Source organism: Amblyomma americanum, chromosome 2 (assembly GCF_052857255.1).
Source record: "Amblyomma americanum isolate KBUSLIRL-KWMA chromosome 2, ASM5285725v1, whole genome shotgun sequence".
Lineage (NCBI taxonomy): Eukaryota > Metazoa > Arthropoda > Arachnida > Ixodida > Ixodidae > Amblyomma > Amblyomma americanum.
Window position 1 is genome coordinate 147,023,889 of NC_135498.1, and position 14,149 is coordinate 147,038,037.

At 45.6% G+C, this 14,149-nt stretch overlaps 1 protein-coding gene across 2 annotated transcripts in view; it reads right to left on the reverse strand.

Moving 5' to 3' along the window:
* Positions 1-2,054: 2,054 nt before the first annotated feature.
* Positions 2,055-14,149, reverse strand: part of LOC144121877 (rifampicin phosphotransferase-like) — a 145,248-nt gene continuing 133,153 nt past the window's right edge. For both annotated transcript variants that reach the window (XM_077655296.1, XM_077655297.1), the window contains exons 37-40: positions 10,722-10,798; positions 8,593-8,695; positions 5,954-6,028; positions 2,055-2,249 (exon numbers count right to left, since the gene is read on the reverse strand). In XM_077655296.1, the coding sequence (XP_077511422.1) occupies positions 2,176-2,249; positions 5,954-6,028; positions 8,593-8,695; positions 10,722-10,798 (329 nt within the window). In that variant the 3' untranslated portion in view covers positions 2,055-2,175. The remainder of the gene's footprint in view (positions 2,250-5,953; positions 6,029-8,592; positions 8,696-10,721; positions 10,799-14,149) is intronic.

Consider the following 14,149-nt stretch of genomic DNA (forward strand, 5'->3'; position numbering starts at 1 on the left):
ACAATTTGGCACTTGTCAGCTGTTAGAGCTGTTTGCCAGGGCATCGAAGATCGACAGGCGGGGTACACGAACTTAGCGCGCGTACACCTCCTTATCTCGAGTAAGACAAGGGAAATAGTCTGCGTGCACTAAGGAATTGATGGGCGTGTTCGTTGGTGCAAGACCGCTGACTAAGACGCCAAGCACAGAAACGGGTTTAATGAAGTCGGGAGGATGGCGGGTCGTCGCATGCATCAACATGTGTCCGGGTATGCATGTGAATATTAGGTGCATAATAGGAATGTACACGAATCGCGTATAAGCTCACAAGACCGGGGTACTGTCTGTAGAGTTGATAGTTGGATTGTGCAATCTTGAGTGTGTGGCAGTCAACCTTAATGTGTTAAAGTGCCGCTATGTAATAAGTGGATCTGAGGCATCATCAGCAGCAGCCTAACTACTACTACAGCAGGACAAAACCCGCTCCGATATCCCTGCAATGACCCCTGTCCTGTACCGGCTTCGGCATCCTAATCCCCGCAGGTTTGATAATCTCTGCTTCCCGCTGCTATGCTTGCCTTCTCTTGGAATTCAGTCCATTAGCCTTAACGGCCATCGGTTGCGTTGCCTTCTCATTACATGTCCGGTCCATTTCTTTGTCTTGATCTCGAATAGGATGTCATGAATTCTCTTTTTTTTCTGGCCTACTCTGCTTTTTTCTATCTGCTAACGTTACACCTGTCATTCTCGTTTCTATAGCTCGATAAGTTGTCCTGCACTTAATTTCAAGCCTTTTGGTTAGCCTCCAGATTTCTGCCCCGAACGTCAGTACCGGCGAGATACCATTGTTGAAAACTTTCTTCTTGAAGGTTAGTGGTAAGCTACTATTAACCACCTCAATGCCTTCCATACTCACTCGACTCCATTTTTATTCTCCTAGTCATTTCACTATCGCGTTTAGGGTCAGCAATTACACATGCCCTAAGTAGAATTATTCTCTGACAACTTCCCATGCCCCGCTGAGTATCGTAAATTGCTGAGTCTTTCCGACACTATTCAACAATTGTGTTCATATTGCGTTTTGGACCTACCATTCTCTTTTGGCTGTCTCAGTCGTCGATAATGATTTCTAACGAATGCAGAATGAGCGGGACAGAAGTAATAGCATTGCAGATGGCTGGAGTCTTGAATGAGAGACGGATCCCTCGTGACCCTGAATGGACACTTATGAGCGCGTAGTAAAGTAGCCGCTCTTGCTGTACTGGCGCGCTATGCGCTTACAACTCTGGCTTGGCCTGCCAATCACGCGATATAATAAATATACAATTCCTACCAGCAGCGAACCCTTGTGGGCTGATATTCAGAAATAGTAAATAAACATGTATATAACTCCAATGAAGAATTTAGGAAATTTTGCGGTGTCCCTTGCGTTCTTAGCTGATGCGATTCAGTATTGGTTGATTTATTCGTCATGTAATATTGTTTGGACTAGGAATTACTAGTCACAGGGGAAGATAAAACTGAATCGATCTGAATCACAGGCCGAACTGAAGCCGGAGCTTTCAAAAAGAATTGCGAATATTTTCGTCTGAACTGCAACCAGCAGAAAAACAACTTGCACATCGAAGTGTCGTGCAGGATTCGGATCGCTTCCAGCGCAGATATCGCATCTTTATTCCTGAACTGTTAGATCAGCGTCACATGTTGTAACAGTGGTCGATACACAGGGACACATAGCGCTCGTGGTGTTATGCGTTGTAGGGGATCAGAAATACGCTCGCATTTGCTGTTAGCGGTAGCTTTATGTAGCCACATGCGGATATGCGAAGGAAGCAAAGGGTGCCATGTACGTCACTGAGGCCGAAGAAGAGGTGGCGAGTGCTTTCGGGCATTTCAGGCAACAAGAGCAGACAGGGACCAGTCTTCTACAATAGTGGATGTAGATTTTTAAATAATATATAACAGAATGCAGCCAGAGTGAACTTGGTTTGACTGCCACTGTAAGGGAGGTTTGCGGAGGATAGGTGGTGGGATTTTATTATTTACAAAAACACTTATTCAAGACATGTACGGAGTTCCGTATTGTTTATACCTAAAACCTAAAAAAGTGTTTATTTCCGCTGAGTTATTCCCATGATTCTTGAGGGTGTAAGCATATGAGGTAGTCATCGCTATCGGCACAACTTTTGGCAGGTTTCAGACTTCCTCTGTTGCCGGCGGTGATATTTTCCTGATGACACCAGTGTTTCCATCCAGCTGGATATAATCACCTAGGGAAATGAATGACGTGCACTGCTGAAAACTTTTAGCGCCTAAAGTATTGCATATATATTTATCTCTTGTGCTCGCAAGATATCGCGACTTCCCTGCATGAGCGGAAGCAGGGAAACGTTTATAGGTGCTATTTCTTAAGAGTGAACGAGCCAAACAGTCAGGAAGAGAAAATGGCAGGCACACATGCAGAACTACAGGACTAACAGCTACGCCTTGTTCAACAAATACCTCCATCAGCAAAGCGAACAGAGTATGCGTAGCGCAACCAACCATAAATAACCGATAATCATAAATAGCCAGGAAATCGATTGCCAGTGCTCTAGAAAACCAAGTTGTTTTTTTTCTAGGCAACTGACCTCTGATGTTTTGATGCGACTGCCATCCCTTCTAATGTAATAGGCTCGGAGAATTTAGCATTGTTCTTTGCCCCAGGCTCTTCCAATGAAGCTGACAATGGTGAACAGCGTATAGCAAGCTCACATATGACAATGCCAAGGCAAGTTTGCTGCGCAGCAGGATCCAAAAAGCACGGTTTTCGTGCAGCTTATAATTTATACAGTGGCCGGTGCGACCTGGTCTGGTGTCAGAGGAATCTTATACACACACGTGCGGCACATACCGCAGAAAAGTTCTCACGCCACTTTGTGCAGACTGGATTCTTTTACCTGGCGCGTGAAGTACGCGAGAACTATCTCAAAACCTTGCGAGGAGCTGAAAACACAAATTTTATTAAGTCTCTTCTAATGTATTTGTCATAAACTTAACGAATCAGGTCGGAGAATCCAGTGTATATGACTCAGCATGCGAACTTTATGGAGACATGTGCCACGTGTGCGGTGTATCACATCGCTATCGTATGCGACAACGCTAAAATCAGGCAAACAGACCGCTGTATCAATGATAGGCTGCGCGAATGTCACGCTTCCTTGGATCGTATTGACGGAGAAAACTTGCCTCACTTTATTCTCGCCATGGGTACGGCTGCTACCCGCTGTTCAGTAACGCCAGCTTTCTTGGAGGAGGCTGGGGCACAGCAAAACACGAATTTCTGGAATTCTCGATACCAGTATGGATGGTGAAGATTGCATCAGCGAAACCTCTACCTGCTTTTTGGAAAAAGATTTGAATTTTAGACCATAATAAATGTTTTTTTTTTTGGGGGGGGGGGAAAGGAAATGGCGCAGTATCTGTCTCATATAACTTTGGACACCTGAACCGCGCCGTAAGGGAAGGGATAAAGGAGGGAGTGAAAGAAGAAAGGAAGAATAGGTGCCGTAGTGGAGGGCTCCGGAATAATTTCGACCACCTGGGGATCTTTAACGTGCACTGACATCGCACAGCACACGGGCGCCTTGGCGTTTTTCCTCCATAAAAACGCAGCCGCCGCGGTCGGGTTCGAACCCGGGAGCTCCGGATCAGTAGTCGAGCGCCCTAACCACTGAGCCACCGCGGCGGAGACCATTGACAATAGATTTGCAGCCTACATAACAGTGTTGGCTGACTGTTGTTGGTGGTTCTGGAGATGCATTGTTAATTTTGCGTGGGAGACGTATTAGCTTAAGGAAAGCAGATCTGCCTTACGAGTTGTAATATATGTGCCTCCGTTTTCTCGTATCTCGTCTGTTTGGCTAATTACCTGTTACGTATGCACCAACTGACCCATATTTCTACCCTCCTGCAGAGCTTTCGCTTTTTGTGTCATTCAGAAACGTATAATTCAGACACTTTATTTTCTAATAGAATCATCCGTTCATGACATAAAGGTTTAAGTTATCGATGTATTAAGCACTTTTCTATTCTGAACTGTTTTTATTTTTATTTGGGGTGCTTTGACTGAACGCAGTTATAACAAATTTATCGTGAAAAACATGGTGCTATGTGCCAAGAAGTTCATTACGGTCATCCAGAATACTTTATGCAGCGCCGCTTTTTACTTTACGTAAATGTACCTTAACTACTTTAGACAGTGTGCCTAAACTAGCTAAGGTACATTTTCACCATCTATTAGAGCATATCAATAAAAACCGACTATACTGCAATATTTCATACCATTTTATACTGCAGAAAGAACACAGAAAAACTTGTTCCTACAACTTGTACTAACTATTCAAAACAGAAAATCAGCTGTCAAGTACCTCGGGCTCTAAATGGTCTCTCTCTCTCTACATGTTGAATTTATTCTATATTAACACCTTTTTTATTAAAGTATGAAATGCTATTTCAAAGATAATTTCGTGTAACAGCCTCAAAGTTGCTTGCCTTCGTTTTTGAACGCTTTTACATTACAATATAACGAATATTTCCTTTCTTTCTTTTGTGCGACCATTACTTCTGGCTGAGTGTCTTGTATTTTTTATTTCTTTTGTTGCGTGTGCAAACAGCATATAATTTTCTGTAATGCTTTTATGCTCTGTTATGTCCAACTATTACATAATATGCGAGCTTTTTCTTTCTAAACATTTTTCTTTTTATGACACCGCGGTGGCTCAGTGATTACGGCGCTCTGCTACTGGGCCGGAGTAGCCGGGTTCTAAGCCAACCGTGCCGGCCGAGTTTTGATGGAGGCGAAACGCATAAAGGCGCCCGTCTACTATGCGATGTCAGTGCACGATTATTTTGGAGCCCTCCACTACGGCACCTCTTCCTTCCTTTCTTCTTTCACTTTATCCCACCCTTACGGCGTGGTTCGGGTGTCCACCGAGACACGTGAGACAGTTACTGCGCCGTTTCCTTTCCTTAAAAGCCAGTTTTTTTCCTCTACTGTACTGCAGAAAATACAAGGAATCTGAAGTCTCGCCAAGCGCACCGTTGCTTCATATTTCCCATGCTTATTTTAGAGAAAGTAAAGAATTTGCACTTTGATATTGTCTGGACCTAGCACAAACATATCATAATCGTTACACTTAGCTTAGCTGAGGCAATGGAGGTTTTAACTCAAACGTGCTTTAGATGAGCAATTTTATCGTGAGTACAAACACTTTTAAAATATGTAATCAAACAAAAATTAAATTTCAGGCCTACATGCAATATAACACATCACGTCCAACACGCAGCAAAGAGAACTCGACAAGCGTGCTTTCACAGTGCCGAACGAAAGCTTACCGGTTTTTTTTTTTCCCCAAAGACGGCATCCGACTTGGACGGGCTTCAGCGTGACGCGGTGTGTGTGACAAATCATGATTCTTTCATATCTAATTTCGTGTATTACTTATAAGCGTAGTGTGGTGGTGGTGGTAGTGGTTTTATTAAAAATAATAGTAAAAAGGAAGGAAAAGATTTTTGCTAGCCCCGGCATCTGCCATCGATACTGAAGCACCTGAGCTGGGGCAGCGGAAATAAAGGACAGCAGGCAGAATGGAGAAATGAAATGAAAGAGGTGAGGGGACAGGAATAGAGGACAGGAGGAGAAGTAATATGTACAAACTATTTACACAATAAGAAATGTGTCCAGGTTGTGCGCGTGATCTTGCTCATTTTCCCCCTCTTTTTCTTGTTCTAGAAACGCAGGGCATTTATCGTTGGTAATTCTGTGCTCGCTTCTTTCTTTGTGGAATCGCAATGTACAACGATGTATATGATACAACTCCTGCCTTGGCTACCAAAAGGAGCCAGGCCGCATTGAATAAAATAATTAAATTTTTTGTCTGCTTTCTGCTTAAGAACAGCATGAAGTGACGCATGCAAAAGAGGGGATACATACCGGTAGCCAACATAGAGGTGATTCCTTCAATCCCAACTACGCATGGCAGGCCGTACTCGCGAGCAACGACAGCACCTGAGGTGGACAGAAGAAACGCTCAGGTAGTTGCGGAAATGGAGAAGGGGACATTGCCAGGAAGTCAGAAACTGCGTTCAGCCAGTTATATTAAGCCTAGTGGCCAATAGCGCTTCAATAGCAGCCACTCAGGTATTTTCTTTCTTACGGCACGGATGATGCAAAGCGTTATTTTTGAATGTTGAAAGCCATGCGCCACGTGGCGGTAGCCAAGGGAAGTGGAAGCTGCTGTCCTGATTTCCTGGTAATGGGCGACAAACGAAACATTGCTATAAAGGAAAAGCTGCCGGCTGCAGAAATATACAGTCATAGCTCAGCACCCATCTTACCTACACAAGAATGGAAGTTCAGTCTCTGACCCTGTCAAAAACGGTAGTTGACGTGTCAGAACCCTTAAGGTATCCTTGGCAATTATGAACCGGTCATGAAAGAAGCAGCTTACGAAGCCTTAACTAATCTTTGTAATTATTTTGCATAGGCCGGTTTGAGGTTTTCCTTTGTTCTGTTGGCAGCATTCGGCGTCTTCTGTATTACGACGGATTCTAGTTGCAGCCATGCTGACATATTTTATTTTTTCAGTGGAAACGAGTTCTCTGTCATTCCAAAGAATTTCGTGCCGTATTTGTGGATATTCTGCCGCAACACTTGAGGCTGTTCGACTCCTGCCGACATCATTGCGATGCTTTCCCAGCTTCCTGGGTTAAATTTATTGTCTCCCTGATGTACACTGAGTCACAATCGTCTCAGGGTATCTTGTAAACAATTCCGGAGGGGAACTTCGTGCGAGACAGAGCATCTTTACATTTATACGATCAATAAGCAATTTTCCAGTTGCCTGGAATGTACGGAACCGCTCCTGGCTTGAGACGTGATGATTATGTTTCATTTTACGGGTGCTCCGGCGGCGAATGCTTGTCTGGTTGGCTTCTGAGCAGACTTCCAATAAACTTTCCCAGGCATGAGTTACTTTCCAAGTCGCTTTTTATCGTCTCAAGCTCATCCTCGACATTTTTCTCATCGAAACACGTGCAAACTGCCAGATTCACAAGCGACATCACGACTGAGTGTCTGTGGGCTAATGGATGCGCCTATCTGATGTCGAGGAACTTTCGGGAGTGAATGGGCTTCCTATAAAAACTGAACTTCAGGCCAGTAGGAGTGCGTGTTATCAGAGCGTCAAAAAACGGGATACGTTCATTGCTTTCCTCTTCAACCATGAAGTTGATGGAGGCCTCTACTTTGTCAGGTGATCCAGGAAGCGTCAAATTTGCCTCTTGTCTAGGATGCCGAAGCAGTCGTCGACATACTTCAGAAACAATATCGGTCAAGGCTGGAAGTCCAGCAGTGGGTTTTCTTCGATGCTTTCATTACTAAGTTAATTGTAACAGTGCTTTTATATATCAGAAGTGGAACTGTAGCTGGCTACGGTGACACGTCAGCAGGTGTCATCTGTGCTTGTAATTGCGGTTTTGGCCAATAAATGACATATATTAGCATCAAGGTATAGAGTAAGCTTCTACCTTCAGTTAGTCTCACTTGTCTATGTGGGGCCGCTGTTCCAAATGAAGGTGCACCACTTCTTGCCCCGAGCGGTAACCACTGCGAAGCACTTGCGAAGAATTAGGCTCAGCGGTTCTCGCCAATCTCCTATTTTGTCGTCCCCATGCCCTCTTGACTTCTATGTCCACCTCTAAAGCCCTTCTTGCGTCATATGATTAATTCGTCATCGCATGAGCAAGCCAACAAAGCCTTGACTCCTTTAGATTCCTTCGATGCTTGTCATCTTAAACCTACCCCTTATGTGGCGATTCTGCACTCAATCCAGCCTCGTCACACGGCATGTGCCTTTAAGCATTCTCATGTCAATCATTTGCACCTTTTGCCATTCTTTTTCTCAGATCTGTGGTTGCATTCTGCAATCATGGCTGCGAGCAGCACCTCCCAGGAAAATTCTTCCTTCTGCTGAACGTGTCCCAGAAAAATGCCTCGAGTTTCTCCACACACACTTCTATTCTACAGGCAACTTCTTCCTCAACCTCTTGCATTGTAGGCCAAGCTACTGAACCGGCTCACTACACAGGGTACATCCCGCCAGAAAGTTAAGTGGGCGAATGAGATTAAGACGTTTGTGGGCATACGGTGGGAGCAGGTGATGAAAGACAGAGTTAACTGGAGAGATTGCGAGAGGCCTTTGCCCTGCAATGGGCGTAGTCAGGCTGATGGTGATGATGATGGCTTGATTCACCTCACTTACTCTATAAAACGGAATTCTTTGTAACTTTTATCCACGTTGAAATATTGAGCTTTCACCGTAGATTTATATCTCATATTGTACCTTTCATTATAGATTTAGCTTGCTCGCATTACTAGCAAAGCGTAAAAATTCCGATGGTGCCAATTTTTAGCGTCGTTACGTTTGATGTCCAACAATAGCAATTTCTGGGAGCATGAACAGCCGCGGCACAATTAATTTGGTAAAGGCACTAGGAAAATGCAAGAATCACATTAAATATTCATGACATCCTCAAAATACTTCATTACAAAATGCACCGGCAAAAACTCACCGTGAGACAGCGGACCACCTATTTCAGTCACCACACCAGCCAGAAGCGGGAAATAGGGTGTCCAACCAGTGTCCGTTGCTGTGGTGATGAGTATTTCGCCTTTCTGTTCGCACAAGGAAAAGCAAGCAAGCATTAAAAGCTACTTTAAAAGAGCTGCTGGGCTATATGGCTGTCATCCATTGAAGGGAAAGCGATCGACTTGTGTACTCCCAAAACCGGTGCGCATGCGCACGCGTACAAGGCAAGAAGCAAATGCAAACTATCATGCAGGGCGTTAAAGGAATTTATTCTCAACCTAACAGAGAAAAACTGATGTGCCACTGACGCTTTTCGGACACGTATTTTTGATGTAAAAGGCTTTCAATGTTTCACGTGCATCACTGAACGTGCAGATTCTCAAAACATGGAAAAGATATAGAAAAAAAATAGGATGAGCGATTTGCAGAACACTGCAGGGCTTACACGATTTGTATACCACGTTTCGGCGATCTGAAGACTTTAGGTAGAGGCAAACAACGCACAGCGCTCGAAACTTTACATAAAATATACGGGTTCAAACTGTTTCAGTAACACATCAGTTTTTTTTCTTTGAGGCTGAGAAGAAATTCTTCATGATTACTATGACAACACTTTTAGCTTGCATTTTCTTGTTATTAATACATTTAAGTTATTAGTACAGTTTGTTTTTTCAACGTTGGACCTGCCAGTGTACAACGGCCGTGGTGGGTTAGTTGTTGTGATGTTCTGCTACTGACCATAAGGTTGCAGGTTCGATCCACACTTATGTTGGCATAAGATTAATAAAGCTGAAATGTCTATACGGCTTTATATTTAATCTTTTCCGCTGAAAGAACCTACTCGAACAAAGTCATTCCAGTGGCCTTCTCTACGAGTCTTGCCAAACCTTTACCTCAGGTGTGGACGCACAAACTTGTACATTTATTTATAACCATTGCCCATTTCATGCTGCCTTACGGTCTTGATTTTTTACGCCTGATATTTCTCCTGAAGGCGCAATAATACCACGCACTGAATTCGCAGCACACATGCAAGTCAGCATTTGCCTCTTTTTGACAACATGTGGTTTCTTGCGCAAGGGCAAAATTTTACCCTTATCGCGCAATCGTTGACTGCGTGTCGTGCCGGGAGGTTGTCATGGCACTGAGTGGCAAAACCAGCGAGGATAGGCTCATGATTGACGAGATGGTGCTGGTATATTTAGTCACCGTCACGACACGCTGACGCTATGGCCACACGACGCTCGGGAGGTATTTAAAAAAAGTTGGACCGGCTGTAGGCATTTTTTCATTTACGTGCTTTCGCTGGGTTATCAACGCAAACAGCTACGGCTGTTGATTGCAGACGAGGAGGCAGTGGCCACAGCTTTAAAAAAATGTGGTACGCAATCCTGCCGTCCTTCCATGTTGGTCAAGTGGTCCTGAGAGCTCTGGTGCTTTTGCATACGGCAACTGTTTACCTCCACCTCCGGGTTATCAAATCTGAATTCGATAGCTTCAAAACGAGCTGCAGAAAAAGGAGCAGCGATTCCGAGGAAGACCGTGGAATTCTCTGGGTTCACTGTTACCTAGTGCAGACCGGCTCTGAAGATGAGGACGCTGAGTGGTTTTGACCAGTTGATAGCGTTCATGTTCACTTGTGTAGAACTGACCCAGTCGAGTATTAATGCGATAGTCTTAGAGGTCATGTTCTCGAGAAAAGCCGGCGACCGTGCGCGCGCCCCCTCCGTGTCACGAAAAAACAGGTGCCCCGGCTGCGACAATGGGCCACGGGGATTGGTCTAGCGAGGTCACGTGACCTTGTGATTTGACAGTGAGAAATCTATTCACCGTGGCGGGTGCCCATTCAAATATTTAAATTGCATTCATTTACCAATAAGAAAATAATAAAATATAGAATATAGTTCGGCATATATGGGCGTGTAAGCAGAACCTAGGGGAAAGAGGAGAAGCACTTGCGCCGGAAGGATATCTAAATGACAAGTGATAATTTACTTGAGCCTTCTGATCGGGATAGTAAGGGCTAAACAGTTAAAATGCGATGGGTTGCGTCGTCAGCACGAACCATGTTCTTTACCGGAATTTGCAGTAAAGCATGCGATGATGCTCTACCTGTATCAGATGCGCCTCTTCAAATGTCGGCGCCACACGAGCCCTGCCCTCTGCAACGCCCTGGGACATCGGGTTCCCTGAAAAATGTTGGTCAGGAAGAAAAAGCCATAAAGAAAGGAAACAAGGTACCAGTAAAGCAACACGGTTGATTCCTGCTGTACGGAAGCGGACAGGAGTTGTAAATTGCGATGCTTTACCGAGAATGCGATTGGAATTGTGCCTACCAAGCCAACAGTTCTGCTGTATTTGTCGAAGGATGTAGGGTGCATGCTTCCGTAGTCCTTACCGCACAAATTTCAGGATTCCCGCTCTATGCGCTGTGAGATCTATCAGCGTCGATGCAATATCCAACTTTAGTTTTGCTTCTTGCGTAAAAGAGGTACGTATATAGGCTATATTATTAAATTCTCTTTCGACAATTTAAATTCTCTTACCGCACGAACTTCAAGATTCTCACTTTATGCGCTGTGAGATCTATCAGCGTCGATGCAATATCCAACTTTAGTTTTGCTTCTTCCGTAAAAGAGGTTCATATAGAGGCTATATCATTAAATTCTCTTTCCACATTGAAATTCGCAGATGGCGCTTTGAAGCGATGTAAAATAAGTGTCTACTGCATATTGCCCCATCTTTTCAAAAGAAGGGGGGGCCTTCGCCTATATATGTTTTTCGAGTGGTGTGTTATACCAAATCCCAACCTATCTGATTATTACCGGCCATTCCACATTTTCCCCAGCCACGTGTAGGCAGCGCATTGACTGGACAGTTTTTAAATTACTTATGGAGGCTCCTTGCGCACAGGGCTTCTCTGCCGAGGCCAAATTAAGGAGGCCATGGAACTCGCCACCTGCCCCTTTAACCCTGTCGCTAACTACACCGATTTTGACTTCGAATTGCAGCGACTGCGATCACAACGCCGCAGGGCAGAGCGTAGATACCGACGCACAAAGTCGCGCCTAGACCTAAGAGATGCTAGGCGCATACAGAAGAAAATTCAGCGCAGAATTCAGGCACTGCAAACAGAACGGTGGAGGACATTTTGCCAAACACTTGATCCACGGAAGCCTTTGTCACACGTTTGGAGTGTAATTCGGGGTCTTCGCACGTACCCTTAACAGCTCTACCCGTTCAAATCCGTAGCGCTCCACCAAAGGCGCAGTGTGATTGAGGTAGCCGAAGATTTCTGCGCAAGAATAACAGGCCCTCGGAATCCAGGCGCAAAGCTGCACTGCAACAATGTTCCACCCTCACGGGATTCTGGGATGGATGCACTATTCTCCATGGAAGAACTTGATACTGCGCTGGCTTGTTGTAGAAGGTCATCATCACCAGGGCCCGATGGTGTGACGTACTCCGCACTTGCCAACCTTGGCCAAGAAGCTCGACGGGCTCTTTTGGACACTTATAACAAGTCATGGACTGCTGGCATAGTTCCTCATGATTGGAAGACCAGTCGTCTGGTTCCACTCCTTAAGCCGGGGAAATCACCGCTCGACCTTTCATCATACCGTCGAATTGCACCCGCCAGCTGCGTCGGCAAAGTCATGGAAAGAATGCTACTCAGACGCGTGGGATGGTACTTGGAGCGATATCAGATTTCTCCAAACTTCATGTCTGGGTTCCGACGGGGCCGCTCTTCTATCGACAACGTGGTTGACCTTGTAACGTCGGTGCACTACAGCAAAAGTTTGAAAAGATTTACCGTGGCATTGTTTTTGGATATCAAGGGCGCGTACGACAACGTAACGCATCAGGCCATTTTGGACTCAATGGAAGCTGCTGAGATCGGAGGCCGCACGTTCAGCTGGATACGCGGCTATTTATCAGAGAGGTCGTTTTTTGTCCTGACTGCGGACGGACCAACGTCCTTACACCGAAATTCGCGCGGAGTCCCTCAAGGTGGAGTGCTGAGCCCAGTTCTCCTCAACCTTTCTCTTATCGGCCTGGTCGACGTATTGCCACAATCTGCTCAGATCTCGGTATATGCAGACGACATCTGTATTTGGGCATCAGGGGTGACCCGTCCACAAGTTCGTTCAAGACTTCAAAAAGCGGCATCGATATTGACATCTTATCTTCGCTTGCAGGGCCTGAACATTTCTACCGAAAAGTGTTCACTTGTGGCGTTCACACGCAAAATAATGTCACGCTACACCATTGGCATCAATGGCGAAGCCATTCCATATGAAAGAAGCCACAGATTCCTTGGTGCCGTCATCGACATGAACCTCTCGTGGAGTCCACATATCTACGACATGAGAAAGAGACTAATTTCGATTGTCCACGTCCTCTCCTTCCTCAGGGGGGAGAGTCCTGGGGCGCATCAGTGCGCTCGATGCTCCAACTGTACCGTTCTCTATTTCTGGGCTACATGCGGTACAGTCTTCCGATATCCAGTTCCATTACAAAAACAAATACCAAGACTCTCCGAAGTGTGCAAGCGCAAGCTCTCCGTATGTCTTGGACTGCCTAAATGTGCATCAACAGCAGCAACTGTTCTTGTTGCCCGGGAACATCCTGTTACTACATACATTGCTGTTGCCACCATAAGAACACATATTCGGCACCTCACACGGGTTCCCTGTCATCACCTCGCAACACTCCCAATAATTAGGCCGCGTACTGCATTCGCCAAAGTCATTGAAGCCCATCGCGCATATCTTCCATCGCAGTTCACCCCTGCGTCAAGACCGAGCTCACCCCTATGGAGCCTTCATGAACCTCGTGTTCACCTCTATATTCCTGACATTACAAAGAAAGCTGGTGTATCACTGCCCGCTCTCAAACAACTGACATTGAATCACCTACATTCTTACCACAGTCACCGCATACATATTTACACATATGAATCAGTTCACTCGACCAGTTCAGCGGGGTCGGTGGTGATACCGGCCAAATCCATCTTCATGAAAGTCAAGACGACCTATCCAACATCTTCAACTGGTGCGGAACTCGCAGCATTACGGGCTGCGGTAGAGGTCATCAGTCAAGAACCTCCACATGACTGGACGGTTTTCACCGATTGTAAAGCAGCCCTTGAAGCCCTGCAAGCTGCGCTACGTCGCGGGTCGCAGGAGCAACTTGTTGCTGAGATCCCTCTACTGTACCACGGCACCGTTTCCAAAGGTCATGACATCATTTTTCAATGGCTGCCAGGACACTGTGGTATTAACGGTAATTACCAGGCCGATGCGGCTGCGCGTTCTGCTCACAACGACGGACTTCCAGTGAGGATCCCAATATCGAGACCTGACGCCGCGTGTGGGCTTCGCCCTTTGGCGCTGGAGCTCACACTTTCAGCGTGGAACACGGGAGAGTTTTGCAACCTCCGCCTCAAGGCACTGGACCCTGAACTGCGCCTTCGCTTCCCACGTAACTTAGAACGTCGCGACGCAACACTGTTATGCCGTTTATGGATCGGTGTTGCA